The sequence below is a fragment of the Drosophila kikkawai genome, chromosome 3L (genome assembly GCF_030179895.1).
Source record: "Drosophila kikkawai strain 14028-0561.14 chromosome 3L, DkikHiC1v2, whole genome shotgun sequence".
NCBI lineage: Eukaryota > Metazoa > Arthropoda > Insecta > Diptera > Drosophilidae > Drosophila > Drosophila kikkawai.
Genome location: NC_091730.1, coordinates 10,946,422 through 10,966,194, shown reverse-complemented (window position 1 = coordinate 10,966,194; position 19,773 = coordinate 10,946,422). Strand labels below are relative to the sequence as shown.

Here is a 19,773-nt window from a genome sequence, read left to right as displayed (position 1 = left end):
TACGCCCAAACTGATGGCGGACAGTTCCGCGGCATTTTGTCCATCGAAAAACACAAACAATAAAGCAGACCGTTACCCATTTCCATTCCGTGTCCGGCAAATGCGGCTTATCGCTTCCAGCCAAGCTTTGGCCAGTACAGACGGTTCCCGTGGTAATGATTCTGGCCGTAAGCAACAACAAGCAGGTGTACGAGTATGTGTGGTTTTCCGACTTTGTCGACATTTGTCCAATGTCTCTATGATGTCGATATCATGCAAACGCAACGTGTGGAACTGGTGATGGCGCCAGAAATTTTGATACCCTCTGGAGGCAGAGTGGGGCTGGGACTGGAGTTTTAGCATAAAAATATTTTGAAAACCTTTTAAAAATAACATAAAAGTAAATTAGCATGTTGAATTTAAAATTATAAAATTTATTATTAGTACAACATATTGCTGACTTTAGGGATTCAATCGAAAGGCTCAACGAATAGAATATTAATAGTTACCATTAAATAATTCCCAAACTTTAAGATTAAGATATGTACCTGCAAGCCTTAATGGTCATCTTGAAGTCGCTGCCTGGAGTTTGAAGAGCCTCTGGGTCTTGGCAAGTGTCATGTTTGACCAGCAGCAACACTAGCAGTGGCCCAAACACACACACAAGGACGCATTGCGTTTTAAAGCCAATGTAATTCGAGGCTGGCAGGATGTGGAGGCTACTGGCAATGGACAGAGACGGGATGCCTGACCCCCTTTCCTACCACATCGATGACAATGACGCCAAATGGCGAGAAAGCTGCCAATGTCGCCCGTCCACAGTTGGCGCTCATATTTCCCTGTTCCTGGTGGCCTCCGGGCTCTCCCAGGATAGAGTGTGTGTGTGTGTGTGAGCTGCCAGCGTGTTGTGGCATAATTTATACGCTTATTTGTTAATTTCGCACACACTCTCTGGAAGCACAGAAGGACGCACGGCCAGATACATTACACAAACTCTTGGCTTAATTAAAAGTTAAGGCAACAAGTTTTTGTCCAGCCAAGGGGCGTTGCTAAAGACAAGCAGATACTCTTACTGAAGGCCGTTAGTTCATCCATGAAATTTATAAATTTAGTAAGATTTAGGACAAGAGAAATACTACTATTCTAGACACAATGAGATCCTCTGGGATAAGAAATATTTGTATGGATTAAATTTGAAAATTAACTAAAAAATATATAGTTTTTTCTATCAGTTTTTATCAGATTATAATTTTAAAACAATTCCACCAAGGTATTTGGAAGAGTAAAAACCCTTATACACTGCGCATAACTTAATATCATTCCCGCAATGATATTATCCTCATTGAATACCCAAGTGACGGGCCCAACATATGCTCCCAATGAGCTATTACAATGAGTCCCCGAACTTAGGCTCAGAATATTTCAATTAATCAAGTCATCTCGGACCAGCCAGCCTGATGGGCATTCCGATAAGCAGTGGAGCTCAAGTAGGGCACAGCAATGGATGATGGCTAAGCCGAGATGTTGGCAGAGCAACAGGATAATTACTCGACCATATGCTCAAATGTCCAGCCCAGGAGCCACAACAACTGGGCCAGAGGCAGCAACAGCAGCAGCAGCCCACCCAAGGCCAGTTGGGCGACTTGAGTGCTCTAGCCTTTGCTGCCATGTAATTGTAATTTAGACGCCACAAGCTCACAGGAGTGAACAGGGGCGCCAGCAGGGCTTTGTCACAGGGATGTCGGATCATATTCACATAAAGCTATCAATCGGGTTTGACAATATATTTTTAAAACTTTTTTTTGTCCGAGAAATTCAAGTTTCAAAGAATGAAAGATATTTCATAGTAGTTCATAGTAGAAGTAGCTCTGGTTTTAAACCCAAAAGAAACATAGGTTAGCATAAAAATAAAGTAAAACTAAATTGTTTATTCATCTTTTATATTTTTTAGAGTATTTTAGCTTAACATATCTATCAGTTTCAAGACCATTTATACTTTTATGAAAATACTACTGTATATATTTCTATAACTATATCTTATAAAAACCTTTTCAGGATAGAAAACCCAGCTTCCAAGGCTTCTCATTTTTATAAAATTACTCTTGCATTATTTCTTAAATTACAATTAATAAAAAATATACCTTAAATCAAATTCTTGAAGGTTCCAATAATGTAAACCTTAATGTTAATGTGGTATTATTTTTTTAAAGTCCCACCTACGCCACTGCTAATATCCGTACGTGTTTGTGTCTTTGTCTATTGTGTATATGGGTTGTGTAATTTTTTCCGCTGTCATGCGGTTAAACGTGCAAATTACGCGCCATTTTTATTCGCTGGGCCAGCCGTTGGTTGTTTTATTTCCTTTTCTCACCTCATTTTTGCAGCGTTTTATCTCCAGCCAGGCCACATACTCACACATTCGCAGCCGGGCACTTGGAGCCACGTGTGTGTTTAACCTAATTACAGGAGACTCGTCCTTTTCACTCAGTGCTTGCTTCCAGGATGCTTTTGGATTTGGGCAGTATTGGGCTCTGCGTTTGGTTTGCTAAATAAATCTTGTTGAACTTTTAAGGCTTTAAATTTTTATTTATTTATTTTATTTATTTTAAATTAATTTAAATGTGTAGATAGTTCAACAAATAAACTGTATCAACTGTAAATAACAAACAACTTTTAAATTTGTAGTTATATTCTGAAAAAGTAATGTTATATTCTAAAGTAAGGAAATCAAGGGGCATCAACTAGTCGATATTTTCCAGTCATTTTGCTTATAATTTATACGCCTGTGGTCCCTATAGCGGGGATGCTAGGCCACAAAGTATCATATATCCTGGTCTATTCTGCTGCGCTTGCTTTTGTTGTTGTCGAGTCATTATATTCATTTAGAAATTCAATTAGCGCCATAATTGCAGCAAGTGTTTAATGATGATAATGCGTTTACGCCGATAACGTTGTATGAAGATGACTTGTGCCACATCCTGAGACCATCTAATTACGCGGCGCTCAATTTTCTCAAAGTGTACATCATTAACATACTAAATGCCCATTTTGGCTAATGGCATTTTCAAAAATATATGCATTAAAACCAAATTGGATAAAGAAACTCCAAAATAAATCCCACATTTTCTATATGACACCTGAAGACTATCATCAAGATTTATGCATTTTATGGAAATTATTCGCTCCCCCAAAAGGTCAAAACTTTTCCTGCAACTTTATCCAGGACACAAAATATATTTTAAAATCATTTATGTAAACTCGAACGAGAAGGAAAGGCAATGAAAAAACTTAAAAAAAAAATGTTTTATCCATTAATTTTGAATTTGTATTCCAAATTTACATGACAAAGACAATATTACATGACAATAATTTGGAATGGAGAAATAGCAACAAAAAATTAATTGCAAATGAAGTGGAACATTTAAATTTGAAATTGGTGAAGCTTGAGTCCGGAGCCACCTCGAGTGAATCCCCCTTTTTCGCTTATTTTAACAGCTTTGTTTTCGCTTTGAAGCCATTTAGCGACCCATTAAAAGTTTTATTGGCTGCCGGGTTGCAGGAATATATAGCCTTGGTGGCTTTTACTGAGAAGGTTTAACAGACGCAGCTGACAACAAATAAGCTTTCATTGTGTCATAAAGCAAATGGAAATAGATGAATATGAAAAAAAATCACCAGATAATATTTTAACCAAAAGATATATTTTTACACACTTAAGCACAGATATATTATTTATATAATTTAAGAAAAAGAGTTTACTAGAATATTTTTGTCCGGGTTTGGCATTTATATTCCTAGTTAACACAATATGCGAAACACTATTTGTATATATGTAGTTTTATATATATTTAACTATTAAGTAAAGCGGCTAGAGTTAGTTTTAAACATGCCTATTTTGTAGAAAATCTTGTTCAAATGTGGGCCACGTTTGTCTCAAAATGTCAACCTTATTGCCAAATAATTTGCATGTACATACATATATCATCCGATTATACTTACATTTTCAATAAAGTCCTTTATACTTTTTACTTAACTTTTAGTGCTCTAACTTAGTTACAAATTTCTCATTATTTTGGGCTAGTTGAATCTACCCAATACTACAATTAGCTGCATTTATTAGGTATAAATTAATTTAATAATATTATAAATAAAAATATTATTTATTGATAACGTTGGATATCACAAATTACTTATAATTAACCCTATATTTGCCATACTGAACTCTAGAGGACTATTGAATCAAAGGAGCCTTTCTGAGAAAGGGAAGCGTTGGAGTTGCATTGTTTCCTGAGGTTATTGAGACTCCCGAAAACACAAGAAATCAGTTAATAAACCATTTCTTCTTCTAAAGAATAAAATACACCCCTTACAACTTCGTTTTTACTGTCTTTATAAAATGTCCTTTCTTGTATTTAAAAATACTATAAGTAGTAAATTCTAATTATTATAATTTGTTTTCCTAGTTACTCCTTTACTGTGCTGCCATCTTTTGGTCAAAACAATCATCACCTCCTCTACATAATTACATTTTGTGTAAAATACATGTCATAAAGGTCTGGCAGCGCTGGTCGCAAAACGGGCAACTTTTAAAAAAATTATTGTGGCGAAACGGCTAAAGTTTGCTTAATGAATTAAATACCATATAATAACACAACATTTGAAAAATTTTCGATAAATTTTGTATTCAAAAATATTTAGAGGTAGAGGAGTTATAGAAAATCTCTCGATTGCTTTAATATAAAAAATATAAAAAATTTACGAAAAAAAATTAAATTAAATAAATTAATAGTTGATACAATGGCTTAATATTCCAGTATAAACCAATAAAACAAACAAACAAACAAATAAAAATTAAATAATAAATATTAATATAATGTATTAAAATGTAAATGAAAAATAATATTATATATAAAACAAATAGATTCTTCATATTTTCATAACTGTACGAATTAGGTTACTGTGTGAGAATTGTTCTTTATTGTATTTATATTAATTTGTTTTATTTTATTGATTAAAATAAATACAGTGTACCATATTTAGGAGATATTTTATATAGAAATTTTAAAGAAACTTAACCTTGCTAGTGCAAATACGAAAAGGGCTTAAAACCACTGTATAAATTATGTTTATGCAGCATTTTCACGGCTTTGTTTATGTTAAAGAAGCAAAGATTTCACTTAAGTCTTTGGTTACAAACACAGTAAATATCGCTTATATGCTCAAGCTACAGTATTATGATTTTGCTATATTATTACAAAAAATTGTATAACTAAATTGACACTATTTGTCAATATCTCAAGGAAATTAAATATTTTTTAATGGCACATATAGTAATAATTGCATATAACGGGTATGCACTGTACTTTCAAATATAAAGGGAAAACAGAGTTGGATGTCGATTACACGGGGAATCGAATAGTCGATGTAAGCCTGTCGCTGGCGCAGAATTCTTTTGTCATCGGTGAAGCACGTTTATATTTCGGGGAACCCCGAGTAAAAGATTCCTTTTCCGACCGAGCGACGAGTTTGATCAGAACAGAAACGACGACAACCATGGACTTCAACGCGGAAGTTCAAATTCTACAGCGAGGAGTGACCGTGCGGGATGAGTTACTCTGCGAGCTGGTGGAGATTCTCCGGGACCACGAGCCTGGCTTGAAGCGCGTGATTCAGAGCATTTACACCCTGGTGCAGGACAACCTGCTATGCAACACACAACTTGTGCACAAGGTAATCTCTGCTGTGATTTCTGGCAGCCAGGATGAGACATCCACGCGCCGCCGCCTGCTGGCCAGAGCCCTCGTCTGCGTCCAGCTCCAGGTACGCAGAATCCCTGCCGACGAAGGAGCGCTCATGTTGCACGAACTCTTGGCCAGGGCTTCGGATGATGTTCATCCATATGCGGGCCAGATTTTGGGACATCTGTTCAACGACTTTGTGCGTGTGCTGGGAGCAGACTGTTTCCTGCGTCTGCTGGACGCCACTCGAACCATTTTGCTGTCAAAGGAGCCACAGGATCGGAAGTCATCCTACTTTCTCATCAGCAAGATCCAAAGGATGTGTGAAATTGATGGAGAGCATAGCGAAGCCTTGCTAAATGGCTTGCAGTGCAGTGCCCAGCAGTGGATCGCTTTTGCGGTCATCGTGGCAGACTTGGAAGAGCAGGATCCAAACCTGGTTGGGATTACCCTCGAGACGCAGCTACCCCAGCTGCAGCTGATGTCCAGCGATCTCGGAGAGCGTTGGCTGGCATGGCTAAGAACCATTTGCATTAGACTCCTGCAAGAGGACAGAGTCCAGGTGCTGCGCAAAACCCTGGAATACTTTCTGACCCACCTGAGTGTAGAGTACCTCTGCCGCTTAGGTCTGCTGCCGGAGTTCCTTATGGCCACCAACAGAAGCCAGTTGTTTGATCCCGAGGGTGACAACTGGCTCAACGGAGAGCAAGTGAAGCAGTTTGTGGCGAAGGGCAATGTGGAACTCCTCCTGGAGGCACTGGTGGTAGTTTCGTGGGAGAACGTTCCTCTGCTCGTCTGGATACGCAGTTTAGAATCTGAACAAGTGGAGAGTGTTCCTAAGGAGCTGTTTATTAAATTGTGTCTTAATGTTAAGGCCATCGACAACTATGATCTTCGAGAGGGAGCTCGGGATCATGTCATCTTGATATTCAAGGTACAACATTTTAATTACGTTAGCTTAAAGACAATGATATCACTTTTTAATTTCAGGACACTATCGACGGTTTTTCTTTGAGGGATTACATAGTCTACATGGAATCGTTGTTTAACAAGGGGGATCTATTTCCGGAATCCCAGCGATTAAAAGATAAAATCGGTAACTGCACAGATTTTGAGGAGCATATAGACTTCTTCAGCCGAAGATTCTTTGACATTTTTTTATGTTATGATCGTTGTTCTTTTGGTTTGCAACCGGACCTTTCACATACTTTATTCTCGAAAATGGAAACTCTTCCCAAACAGAAGCATGGCTTTTTGCGCTTTGTGTTTATTACTAAAAACGAAGAATTATTCACCCGTTTTTATCGAAAGTTTTACAACGTGGACACATCGTTACTTCAAAAGGGAAAAAGTCTCGGGGAGATGCAAGTGCACTTGCTGGACAGACTGGACTGCCAAACTGACGAGGAGACATCCTTCCTGAAGGCACGATGCGTGGACCTCTTCACTTTGAACATGGATTCATGGGCCCAGTTGGAGGAACTAAACTTGGACCCCCTGGAGCTGTTGGAACAGGGAACATATGATACCATTTTAGCTTTAGCACGTTTATTAGAATCACATCAGGAACGAATTACGGACGACGCGGTATTGCCAGCTCTGATTTCCCGTTTGAAATCTTACGACTTTACCATTATGTAAGCTATTAGCCTACAAAAAAAAGACACTTTTTTAATTATCATTGAATTTTTCCTTAGTGAAAATGTTGTGAACTACGCATACAGGATTTTAACAGAAGAGGAATTTGAAAGCGTCTATATAAATCTCATGCTTCAGACGAAATATGTTTGGTTACCAGGCGAAAAACTAAGTATTTCCCTGTATTTAAAACTGCTGCTTCATGGAGAACCCACCACAGGAATGGCACGGTGAGTTAGATTTAATTTCTTCAATTTTCTAAGCCAAATTGGTGACGATTTCAAACATTCTCCTAGCATTGAGGCCGCTTATGCATCCAACACCTTGAGATTCGTCGAATCATCTGCAGAACTTCGATATAATAGTATATGCAATTTAAAACTGTGTACAAATAATGAAATGAGATCTAAAGTGTTTAAAGAACTTTTGAAAATTAACGAAAAGCTGTCCATAGAGCATCCCCAGTACACTGAAAACTCCGAGGTGCACAGGCAAAAAATGCGTATTGCCTCTGCTTTGATTGAATTGCGCCGCTATTACAATGGTCCGATATCCTTGGAGTCTTTGTTATTGCCTACCGATCAGCTCGGAATAAACCTTATGCACGAGTTCCTGGTAAGCGTTTATGCGAAGAACATAGATTGGGCGTTGAATGCATTACCAAATTTGGAGCCAAGGCAACAGGAATCATATCTCTCCATCGCTTATATTTTCATTCGTAAAAATTTGGGAAACCTTAACGAACAGAACAAATTATCTGAAATGTTTTCGCTACTTCTACCGTTCACAATGGGATCCACTCGTTCCACGCGCATTCTCGCTCAATTGATCCTCCATAAACTAGCTGTCACGTGTGTTGAAGGAAGGTAAATAATTACACAATCATGAAGACGATATAATATTAAAAATTTTTTTGTTTAAAGCATTTGTATTCCCCTCGCTGAAATCCTGGTAAACTCAATAGAAACGTCGTTGGGGGAAAAGCTTCACGACCTTCAAAGTGATCCTCGGCTTTGGCTTCCAGATTTTATCTGGAATTATGATCGTTTATGCTGTATTTTGTATATAACAAATGTGCCCTTCGATGAAATCCATAATTATTCCAAATATATTTCATACAAAAATATTCGTCACGCATTTGCTGCAAGAAAATTGCCATCATCCGGGGAAGTCGCACCTCCTCAAACCCGTTCCGAAGGAAGCATACTCCCCTCCACGGAAGCTAACAATTCAGGCAATACCTCTGGTCTGGATCTTATATTAGTGGCTTCTCTTCTTGATAGTGAAATCAATTTCCCAGCACTGAGGCGCACCTGCGAGAAGTTTGGATTTCAATCTCTGGTTGTTGCCGAGGAATCACATTTGGCGGAGACTAGTCCTAGCCATTTAAGGTAGGAAATCAAACAAACAAAATAATTGTAAATCCTTATCTTACGTTAATTATTTCAGCATCGTTAAGGTAAAGTCCGAAAACCTAGTGGAATTTATTCTGGCAAAGCAGGCCGAGGGTTATAAAGCTGTTAGTTCTAAAGGATCTGCCGGCACACCCAAATTCGACCTTTTCAAGTTTCCAAAGAAGTGTATACTGGTGTTGGGGTGAGTTCTAAGCAATAGTTCCAACAAGCACCATTAAAAAGTATGTTTTTCAGGCACGAAAAGCATGGAATACCTATTAACGTGACGGGAGTGCTAGACTATGTCGTGGAGATTCCACAATTCGTCTCTCAGGATACAAATTTTGAAGCATCACTGCTTATTTGGGAGTTTTTCAAACAGCATTGTGCCTAGGCTTACACCCTTTTTGTAGTATTAAACTGAAGTACTGGTTTTTTTTTTCTTAAATAATAATTACACTTACCTGCTGTACAGTAAAGGCAGATACAATTTTATGTTATTCATTATGATTTTCAAAGAAATTATCTAACGTTTCTTTTTCTTATTAAAAGCAAAGCTACTTACAAAATCAAAATAAAATGTATACTATACTGGTGGTCTTTTTTACTTTAATATATAGGTGGACATTTCAAATACTATTTGATATAATCTTGAATAGTTGTAATATAGTTAATAGAAATCATAATTAGGTATCCCGTCAAATAAACATACCTTGCCTTTATACATTATTTTTGTTTATTTTGCGTTTATATATATTTTCTATATACAAGTTTACAATGAGAGTTAATGCCTTTTCGCTTTTCTCGATTCGTTAGCTTATAATTCGATTTAATTTCATTACATTTGCCTCTGTATATTGGTTGTGTATACACAATACACTTTGTTATATATATAAGAAAACATTAATATTCGTTTTTTATTGCACTCGGTTTATGTACAGCTCAGGTAAGATTCCAAATTGTCTTTATAGTGATTTCAAAGGAAAGGGAATTTACAAAGCAACGAATAATTTTCATTTAATGCTTTCCAGACTCTTGAATGATATTTCAGTGTTTAATACATCATTCTCATGGATATAACTAATAATTTGGATTTGTATGTACATAAATACGTTTTCTAGCTTTATACAAAAGACATCTGCTAAGTTATTATTCATTTCGTTCAACCTTTATCGATTTCATTCGAGGAAGCCTTTCGGTTTGAAATTTTCGCAACGGTGAATAAACTAAGGATTCGGTTTCATTAGACGATATGTGTACGAAAAATGATTTCAAGTATTGTAAATATTTCTATATTCGCGTATATAATATATCAGTATTTGTATAGTTAGGTGTATATCTATATAGGTAACACATTGTATATATATGCATAAGTACACGGATACAACTATTTGGTATATATAGGTATTTCTAAATGTTCATTTTTCATACTTGTCTGCTATATGTCTTAGTTAACTAGCTTTAAGGTAACCATTTAGGCTTCTTGTTTGTTAAATAATTGGTTTTCATGTTTGTTTCGGTTTGTTCTAGCGGCCTGCGAAGGGCATCAATGTGAATCCTTAAGAGACGACTTTAAAGCTTAAGATTTGGGTATACGTAAGAGTCCTATTGCGCTTTGATTATGCCATATAAAAAGCCAATAACTGAACAACAGCTGCTAAGAGTTTAACTACAAAAATATTTACACCTTCTCGAAATATTGCGTACGCCTTAAATTCAATTATTTGTCAACTGATATTTGGTGAGATCCACCAGATGCTCATACAACATATCCTCCTGCGGTGTCAGTCCGATCATAATCCATCCCGATATGGCGGCAATGCTTCTCGTCACCGACAGGCTACTCCAAACGCTCTGCACACTGTTACTTAGCTAATTTTGGGATGGAATAAATTAGACTATATAATAAGGATAAGAGGGTAACCGCGCTCACCATCTCCTGCTGGGTCAGCGTAATGTTGGCATTGTTGTTGAACAGGTATAGCTTCTCGTCGATGGAATCGGAGCAAATTGTTAGGATTATTGTCGCCACATAGATCATAGTTATGATGAGCCAGCGGAACGATATCAGTTCGCTGGCATTCGAGAAGCTCCAGCGGCAGATATCCATGCTGAAGGGAGAAAACATAAAAGGAGGTTACTTTTAGGAACGATATACCATGGAAACTTAATTAAAAACTTTTTCAAAATCAGATTCTCAGCCTAAAAATTAATATTAAATTTGATTTTTTTATTTATATTTTAATATCCTTTTGCCTAGGGCATTAAATATAAGGTAACCCTTGCCGCACTATGATATTATCAGAAATAAAATTTTAATTAAATAATAAATCATAGCCGTCTCTCGGATATTGCTGATGTATTCATGTAGATGCTTTAAATGATTTAAAAAAGAATTCGTAAAATGTACAAAGTTCAGGAATGTCAGTAAAGGACTGACATTTAGCAGAATGCATATTAATTGAAAGCAAATCCTGGGACGCACTCCATTTGGCAATGGGCAAAGGTCAGCAGCACACAGACTCCGGTGCCAGGAGCTGCTTAACATTTAGCAAAGCTACACCCGCACATAAATCAGCTGGCGCTGGGATAACGAAGCGAAATGTCATACACAGTTTCACACTTGTGCCCAGCCGAATGCCGAGCAGAGGGACAGACGGCGGCTGTGATACCGCTTCCCCACCGCCTGCCCACACTCATCGTCCCCCCAAAGCCACCCACACACTTATGGCATCGACTGGCGCAGCCTTTAAAGGTCAAGAGTGCAGGCAGAGACGACGACGGCGCCGACGTCGACTTCGAGTGGTTGTGTCTGTGTGTGTGTGTGTGGGCAGCGACTTTGGCATGCAAAAAGAGCAAAGTTTAAGGGCATTAAAATATTTTGTGGCTGATGAAAGCGACACGCAATGAGAGCCATACAAATTATTTCTATGCGACCGCGAAGCCGAACAAGTTCCAAGTTCCTGAATTGAGGTCACAGTTCAATTAGGTCCGCCCACTCTAGCGCCTCCAAAGTCCCCTGTCTAGACTCTAGTCCGAAATAAAACGCGCAACCAGGAGCAGGCAGGGCAGGTGGGAAGGTTACCCACATCCGGCTGACTTTCAGCTCAATGAAACTCGCAGCGAGGCCTACACACGCCTGAGGTCAATGAGTCCTCGAGTCGAACTCCTTGGCTGTGTAACGGAATGGTTTCTATTTTTAGTAGAATTATTTACGAAGGTTGCGGGTCCCCCAAATTGACTTTTAATCAAGCCAAAGGACATCGCAAGACTATGGCAGAAATAGAACGGTGCAAGGAAATGAGCTCAAGTACTTAGATGGGCACGCAAAATTTTAAGTACTTAAAATTAATTGAGTGGAGGAAGCCTCTAAGGAGTCAAGGCACAATACAAGAACCTTATAATAAGAAGATGAGTAACTTCTATAACTTTTCCTACTTACCGATCGAAAACAGAAACCAGACAGATTATGGCCAAACAGTAGAACGTATTCAAGTAGATCTCTGCAAATCCCGCATAATCACTTATCAGCGCCAGGGCATCGCTGGCCCCCGTTCCAGCTGGAACTCCGCTTGGCTCCGTACCCCGATCGCCGGAATTGCTACCCAGTGTCGCCGCTGTGGGCAAGTCCATCGTCATCGATGGTGTCGCCTGGGTTGAGGGTGATGTGGTGGATGACATTGTCTCGCCAGCAAGACTCATGCCATTGATGACCTTGGCCCAATCCATGGGATGGCTGCTCAGCACGAAGAGTAGATGGGCCAACGCTAGACCAGCTAGCAGGCCATGGCATATATTCGAGATGAGCAGCCAGATTCGTTGAACTACACAGGCTAGTTGTATGTTGCTGGTGATACCATTGCTGCAACGAGATTGGGATTTGGGTTAGAGTTGGATCAATATAAACTAAATAAAATGGAGGATTGGAGCAAGAATTTTATATTCTATATTTTTCAAGAATTTTATTTTAAGAAGGACACGTAATTAGGTTCAGATAAATAAGATAAATTCAGATAAATTTATGTATTGAGGCTTTCTTAAATATTATTCTCTGTCACTATCAAAGGTTTGTTAAACAGTCTTTTCATTCCTCAGACTTACCGATTAAAGTCGGCATCGAGTAGGCAACGGGTATCCCCATAGCTGCCCCGCCCGCTACCCGAGCCGCCCACAGTTCCGTCACCACCGTGGCCATGGCTGCCGCTGGAGCGGAAGAGGCGTCCAGCGCCTCCAAGCTCTGCAGCAGAGATGCCATCGATACGACCTATTCCGCCGCCTATCGCCGAACCGCCTGAGGAGCCACGGGCTGCGGCCCCCAGGAAGGAGCGCTTGTAGTAACTGTGCTCCACCGGTCGATAGCCGGATGACGTCTGCAGGAACATCTTGTCGATGTGCGCGGGCGCATCGTCCGTGGGCGAGACCACCGGCGTGAATGGGTTGTAGATCTCCTCGCCCTCGGCTGGGGCGATGTCATCGGCCAGTTCCTTTAGAATAGAGGAGATGCCGCCAGCCGAATACAGTTTGCCTGAGGGAGAGAGTAAATATGACAGGCATTATATAGATACACCAAAAGAAATAATTAGATTATTATAGCCTAGGGGTTTTGAATGAAAGTGATTGAGGGAATATAGGTTGTTAACATTTAAAAGAATTTTTTAGACTGGTTAGAAAATATTTTTGAAATATTAAAAATTATATTTGGAACCCAAACTACATAAGCTGTAAATCAATATCATATATTTTGTTTGCTATACAGTATAAAAATGATTTTTAGATTGAACAACCTTATCAAAAACTCATTAGGGTTTGCGAAAAACGATTTCATGAATTTAATTGTAAATGGTTTAATAAAATAGAAGAAACCTCTATATTTTATGATAATGTCTAATGACTTTTATCCAAGTGCCTTATGTAGGGGAGTGCGCAGAATCGAGATTAGTATGAGTGGGTGGGTAGGTGGGCAGAGCGAGCTTTCGGCCCAGCTGGCTTTACTCAATGGGACCTAGGAACTGGGAACTGGGAATCGTGGAGGTTACACGGAAAATTATCATTAAGTCTAGACTTTTAGTTGATCTTTTCCCACATTCTATTTTAAAATAGAAAAACAAATATATATTTATTTGAATAATATATACACTTGTTTAAATATTTTATAAACTTTTATATTTTATATACTTTTCGTAATTCACTTACTGATTAGTTGGCCCCGCTTGTCCCGCTGCGACTTGGTCTTTCTGTGGACGCGCCGCTCCTCGTAGCTTTGGTCGATCTCCAGCTCGCCGGATAGCGAGGCGTCGTGCATATCGGAGCACTGCTTGAGGTATCGCATCAGCGTCTCGTTCGCCTGCCGCACCTCCATCTCGCCGGCGGCTATTAGCTTTCGCTCTCGTCGCCTCCTGGACTCGGACTTGCTGCGCTTTCGCCGCGGACTCTTGTCGAAGCTGCTCCGCGAGCGCAAGGAACGCTGGGCGGGACTGGCCTGCGGATCCGACAGCGACTGCTGCTTCCGAGAGGCACCAGTTCCGTTTGCGGTGCCATTGGAGGGCGTGGGCGAGCTCTGCTTGAGCTCGCGATCTATGTAGCCAAGAATGCCGCGGTGAAATGAGGCGTCCGGCTCTAGGGCCGGCGCCTGCGGCGAGTGGGTGCGCCGGGAGCGATGGTGGTGGTGATGGGTGGCTGGTAATTGCTGCAGCGTCTCCCGCAGACTCATCGCGTCGCCGGAGGAGTTGCGGCTGCCGTCGCTCTGTTTAGGCGGCTGCGGCGGTGGCGATTCACGGGCACCCAGCGAGGCGCTCTCCTGGGCGCCATCCTCCTGCGTGGGCGGGGCATGGCCATTAACCAGGACCACTGTCTGCTGAGATGTCTGGCTGGGGGAGCCCACCAGCTCGATGCTGTCCGCCGAGCTCTGGGCACTGATGCGGCCAGCGCTGCTGGGTGTTCCTCCTCCGGTGCCCAAGTCCGCCACCGACTCGTTGAGGGCCGTGGCACAGTCCAGGGCCTCCTCACGCTCCTCCCGCTCCGGAGTGGTGGTGTTCCCAGCGGGTGGCGCCCCTGTAGCGGCCGCCTCGCGTTCCAGGCGCCTTTGACGCGCCTCCGTCCGTCGCTGTCGCTGGTGCTGGCGATGTACCTTCGCCTCCATGGGTCACTCCGCACTGCGTACGCTCCTAGGCCAGCTGCATAACAGGTGGAAAACCCCTGGAACTTTGTGCTGCTGCAGCTTTTGACCCAAATAACGGTGCACTGGCAGCTACACCCACACCCAGACAGCCACACTGACACACAAGCACACACTCGCGAGCACTAGCACTACAACAACAGCGAATGCACCTCAGCTGCGAGCTGGTGGCATTTCCTCAAGGCTCTCCGCTCAGTTTTCGATTCGATTCGATCCCCGCAACGCGCAGAAAGTGCAACCGAAATATCCAGATGTCAATAGTTATCTGATGGCCAAGCGTGTTATTCCTACTCGGCGCTATCCATGGCGTTTTAGGATATTCTTTGATATTTTCCACTGCGAACGTAACCGGAAACACTGGCAGCGCGCGTCAGAATTTGTCCTGCAATAACAACGATTTGAGCGTTGTCTCGGGCTTAAATAGACGTTGCTCTCCCAGTCCTCGCTCTGGAGAGCTTTCTCCTGCGTCGACTTCGGCGTCCGCGTCTCTACCGCTGTTAATATTGAATAGAACAATTAAGCTTGCTTTAGTCCAGTGTATCGCTGCACCAATACCCTGGCCTTGTAACTTTGCAATCTATTAGGTATCTTTAATGTCCTTTTTTGGTGTTATTGGGTTTACATTTTTGACATAAGAAAACTTAAAACAAAAGCATGATTAAATTATTTTTTTTTTGTTCTTTTTATGTTTATGTTTTTGCAATTTCTGAGATGAAGCTGGATTTCTAATCCAAATGTATAAGAAAAAACACAAGAGCAAAATTTTATTTAAAAAAAAAGAAAGTGCGCGAATACCAATATACCATCCCACTTTTCCAGCCCAGGGTATGATTACAGAATTCGAACTCTGTAAGCCAGAGCTATTTGTTTTTAACAAGTACTTTACAAGGGTGTGTGTCTGTGGTTATACATTCCTATAACATACTTGGCATAGTACAGTTTTGTAATTTTTTAAATGTTTTTATTTCAATGAATAATATGCATTGACTAATGCCGAACTTATAACCTTTGTTTTGGAACCTACCTTAAATTCGAAATTTTTAATAATTAATTTAATATTTTTAATCATTGCAAACATTGTTAACTGTTAATTTGACATAGGGTATTAGTTTTGAATTAAAATAGAACTCAGAACCTAAGCGCAGACTAAAACCACTGTTAAGGCTTTAAAGAACGTTGACGCTGGCAGCGACTGCTACGCCGACGACGGCAGCAAAGAGAAAGTTTGAGAGCGCAGGAGAGAGGCGAGAAATGGTAGAATACTCGCTTGGCTTGTAACGTAGTAACGGACCAAAAAGAGAGAGCCTCAGCTTTTCTGACAATGACGTCAACAGTGCGTGTTCGTGCACCTACACCCTGCGAATGTGTGTGTAGGTTTGTGCTCGTGTAGGGGTTTCAGAGTATGTGTGTCTGTGTTTGTTGGCATTATTGACAAATTCTATTTTTAGGCATCTATAAAAATGTGCGAGCTGAAGATGGGATTTTATTTGCAACACCTGAACCCAAACTCGAAAAGCAGCTGCGGCTACACTGGGAGAAAAGGTCGTGTGACTTGAGGTGTTAAACTCAAATAAATGGAGTGCTTCAACATTGTTAATGGGGTAGTTTGCATTTTGCCTGCTTACTTTTATTTTATAAATATTTTGCTGTGGCATTTTGAGAGTGCAATGAAATGCATTTTATTTTGTTTGCATTGTTTCTGCTTTATTTCTTAGCAGCTGTCATGCAATTTTAGGCAAAAACCAATTTCGCCCACTCATTTGTCCTTTTTCTCACTCCTTTATCCCCTCCGCCTCCGTGTTCGTCTCCGCCCCTTCCTCTCCCATTCTCCTGCACTCTCGCCTGTGTAATCGATAAATGCGTGGTAATGTCAGCCTCACTGCGCAGCTTTCACCTCTGATGACGTCAATGGAAAAAGCTCTAGCCGAAAACCAAAACAACAACAGTGCCTTCCCCAAGGAGTCACACCCTCCTCCTCCCGGAACATATACAAAAGCCGGCAAAAGCTTGTCAGGCGTCAGGCAAATTTGATTATAGTAAAGCAAGAGAAAGAGAAAGAAATGCAGAAAGAGAAAGGTGCCAAGAGAAAGAGAGAGGCGAAAGGGACTCAAGCTAATGGCCCTTGAAATGGCAAAAGGCATTCAGGCGGTGTCGGATTCAGGCAAGTGTATCACAAAATATTCGTTTATCCTACGATTTATAATTAATTAACATAAAACTCCTTAAATAAACTGACTTATAAATGATAATACGATAATAAAAATAATAAATAATACAAATTAATATATCCTTTAAATTAATACATTAATAAAATTTGCAACATCCTTACTCCGCTCCTGGATTTAATAGCTTTCACCGCTCTCCCTCAGCAGACAGACATAACAGAGGCAGGAAGATTCCAAGAGAGAGCCGCTCAGCGAACGTCACGACCATGACGTCACACTGACGTCAGTGGGCTTATTGCCAAAAAATGTACGGAGGAATGAAGGCGTCCAGCGGAATTTTGCAAAAAAACAGATCGATATAAGACATAAATGCAGCTACAGTTACTAGATTTTTAAAACGAAAAACTTGTCCTCGAAAAGTTTATTCACCTATAAGAAGTTTCAAATTAAATAATTTACTCTATTTCATTTAAAAGATAAAGATAAGATAAGGATGTATTGCCTAAAATAAAGAATAATATTTATATTCATATTAATACCAGGTCTTATTGAATATTGTTTACTACTTTTCATTGAATTCCATCTTTAGTAAAAACGGTTGCCTACTTCTAAGGGTAGGCAGCTATTGAGAAAACTTGCGAAAGGAATTGTGTGTATATTGCGGCTTTTGGCAATCATTAACTTTTTAAATATTACCCTAGGACCTAAGGATATTTAAATTAAGACAGTATCAGTACTATATATACATATAGTGTAGCCAAATAAATAAATATAAATACATATAAAGAATCTTAAAACTACAGGAATGTCTGGCCTTATTATAATAACTTAACAAATAAACAAGCAAAATAATAAAAGAGAGATTCACTCACTATCCCTGAGCGTTGCCTATGGCAACCATTGGGCTGTTATGTCGATGAAACCAGTCAAAATACAGGCTGGCGCAGTTAGGAACGCCTAAAACCCGCAGTAAGACCGAGTATGCCCTTGCTAGAGGCGCCTGCCGAGTACTTGGAGCCCTCGCCGGATCACTCCCTGCAGGCGGAGCTGCCGGTCCTCCTGGCGCCGCCGGGTCCGGCTGCCCTGGCACAGATCCGAATGCCGCCACCTGAGGTGCGGCTCAACCAACAGAATCCCGGGCAGCAGCAGCAGCAGCGGGCTCAGATCAATCGACGGCAGCTGGCTCGCCGAAACTCCTTTGACCGGGATGTGGCCATTGCTGAGGAAACGCAACACTTTCCGGCTTTTGTGCATCTGCTGCCAGTGGTGTTGCCCCAGCAGGCTCCGGAACCGACCTTGGATGAGCTACTGGTAGGCTTCACAAAATAGTTTCTAAAAGGGTTTAATTATGTGACTATCTTTTAGCGCAGGGTGACCCAGCGCACGGACTTGGAAGCGGTGGAATCAGTGCGCCTGCGCGTCATTTCCTACACAATCAGCCTGTCCCGGCTGTCACTCTTCCTGCCTCGCCTCCAGACACTTGACCTTAGCGGCAGCGTGCTTAGTTCACTGCGCGACTTGGGCTACGGACTGGTCCAGCTAACCCAGCTGGACATCAGCAACTGTGGCTTAAATAGTTTCGACGGTACCAGCGGGCTGCCGGGTATCCGGGTGCTCATCGCCGACGGCAACATGATCCAGCGCGTGGACCCCCTGGCCGAGCTCGTTCATCTCAGAGTGCTGAGGGCGCGCGGCAATCGGATCAGCGAGCTGGGACTGCTCTCCTTCCTTGGCATGTGTCCGCAGCTGCAGGAGGTAGAACTGCAGGGTAATCCAGTCTGCCGGCTGCCCCTCTACCGCTCACTTCTCGCGCGAAGTGTTCCCACGCTTCTTCTGCTGGACGGACGGACACTGAATACGGCGCCACCGGAGATCGAAGAGAGTCCGTCTCCGGCCTCTAGTGAGCCTGAATCGGCGGGCAGTTCGGAATTACCGCTCCAAAGACCGGCCACAGCACCCGTGCCTACTCCCGCACAAATCTCCTTGAATGTCGGTATCCGGCGACAGTTGTCGGCAAATTCCAACTCCACTCCGGTGGCTGGATCGGTTCTGGGCCTTGTCCGGCAGCGACGACGGCGCAGTGGCCACGCCTGGGTTAGTTCTTCCTCCTCGTCCGCATCCAGTGGACCCTCATCCGCCTCCTCGGAGAGATCAACCCGTGCGCCATCGGTGAGTTCGTGCTCTTCCCACAGCAGCCTGGACATGCAGTCATCAAACTATGCCTTCAGCGCGCAGTCGACGCTGGACTAGACTCGAAATGGTGAACTAAATTAGATATTTTCTGGTTATTTTTCAAGTTGCGTGAAATTCAAAAGCTTTTGTAACGAAAATTCCAGATATTTGCAATAAACTGTTTTGGAATTATATAGCAACTGTGTATGGACCAATGATATTTAAATATTCATTAAAGTTGTCGTGTCTCGAAGTAGAAAAATTATATTGAAAAACAGCAAAGCTATATTTATATTCCATACATTTTCCGATCGTTCCTATGGCAGCTATATAATATATAGTCATAAGATTTTGTTTCTATCTACCTATAACATATAATAATGAGAATAGAAAGAAAATTTTATTCACATAGCTACCAAATTGGATTTTTTATTGAGCTAGTGATGTACCTCTTCTCTGTACCAATTTCCTGTGACCTTTATTTTGCAGTCCTTTTTAAAACCTTAGTAGAT

At 41.2% G+C, this 19,773-nt stretch overlaps 3 protein-coding genes across 7 annotated transcripts; 2 read left to right on the top strand and 1 right to left on the bottom strand.

Annotated features, from left to right (window-relative positions):
- Positions 1-5,389: 5,389 nt before the first annotated feature.
- LOC121502240 (uncharacterized) lies at positions 5,390-9,240 on the top strand. The gene is made up of 7 exons (XM_041775371.2): positions 5,390-6,651; positions 6,708-7,354; positions 7,415-7,585; positions 7,652-8,221; positions 8,279-8,746; positions 8,805-8,951; positions 9,005-9,240. Exons 1-7 carry the CDS (start codon positions 5,533-5,535, stop codon positions 9,141-9,143), a joined length of 3,261 nt encoding a protein of 1,086 aa, XP_041631305.2. The 5' UTR covers positions 5,390-5,532; the 3' UTR covers positions 9,144-9,240.
- Positions 8,245-18,093, bottom strand: LOC108083148 (uncharacterized). Of its 4 annotated transcripts, none has more exons than XM_070285208.1 (6): positions 13,943-15,517; positions 12,851-13,274; positions 12,192-12,611; positions 10,683-10,860; positions 10,435-10,621; positions 8,245-8,668 (listed from the first exon to the last, which is right to left on the bottom strand). In XM_070285208.1, exons 1-5 carry the CDS (start codon positions 14,886-14,888, stop codon positions 10,466-10,468), a joined length of 2,124 nt encoding a protein of 707 aa, XP_070141309.1. In that variant the 5' UTR covers positions 14,889-15,517; the 3' UTR covers positions 8,245-8,668; positions 10,435-10,465. The 4 variants fall into 4 exon arrangements, with proteins under 4 accessions (XP_070141309.1, XP_070141307.1, XP_070141308.1 ...); XM_070285206.1 differs by lacking the exon at positions 8,245-8,668 and adding an exon at positions 17,962-18,093 and having other exon boundaries at positions 9,468-10,621; positions 13,943-15,418; XM_070285207.1 differs by lacking the exon at positions 8,245-8,668 and adding an exon at positions 9,468-9,975 and having other exon boundaries at positions 10,437-10,621.
- LOC108083149 (leucine-rich repeat-containing protein 56) lies at positions 18,071-19,339 on the top strand. 2 transcript variants are annotated; one of them, XM_017178830.3, is made up of 2 exons: positions 18,071-18,400; positions 18,455-19,339. In XM_017178830.3, the coding sequence occupies exons 1-2, from the start codon at positions 18,071-18,073 to the stop codon at positions 19,337-19,339; spliced, it is 1,215 nt and encodes a 404-aa protein (XP_017034319.1). The 2 variants fall into 2 exon arrangements, with proteins under 2 accessions (XP_017034319.1, XP_070141310.1); XM_070285209.1 differs by having other exon boundaries at positions 18,311-18,400; positions 18,460-19,339.
- Positions 19,340-19,773: the final 434 nt, after the last annotated feature.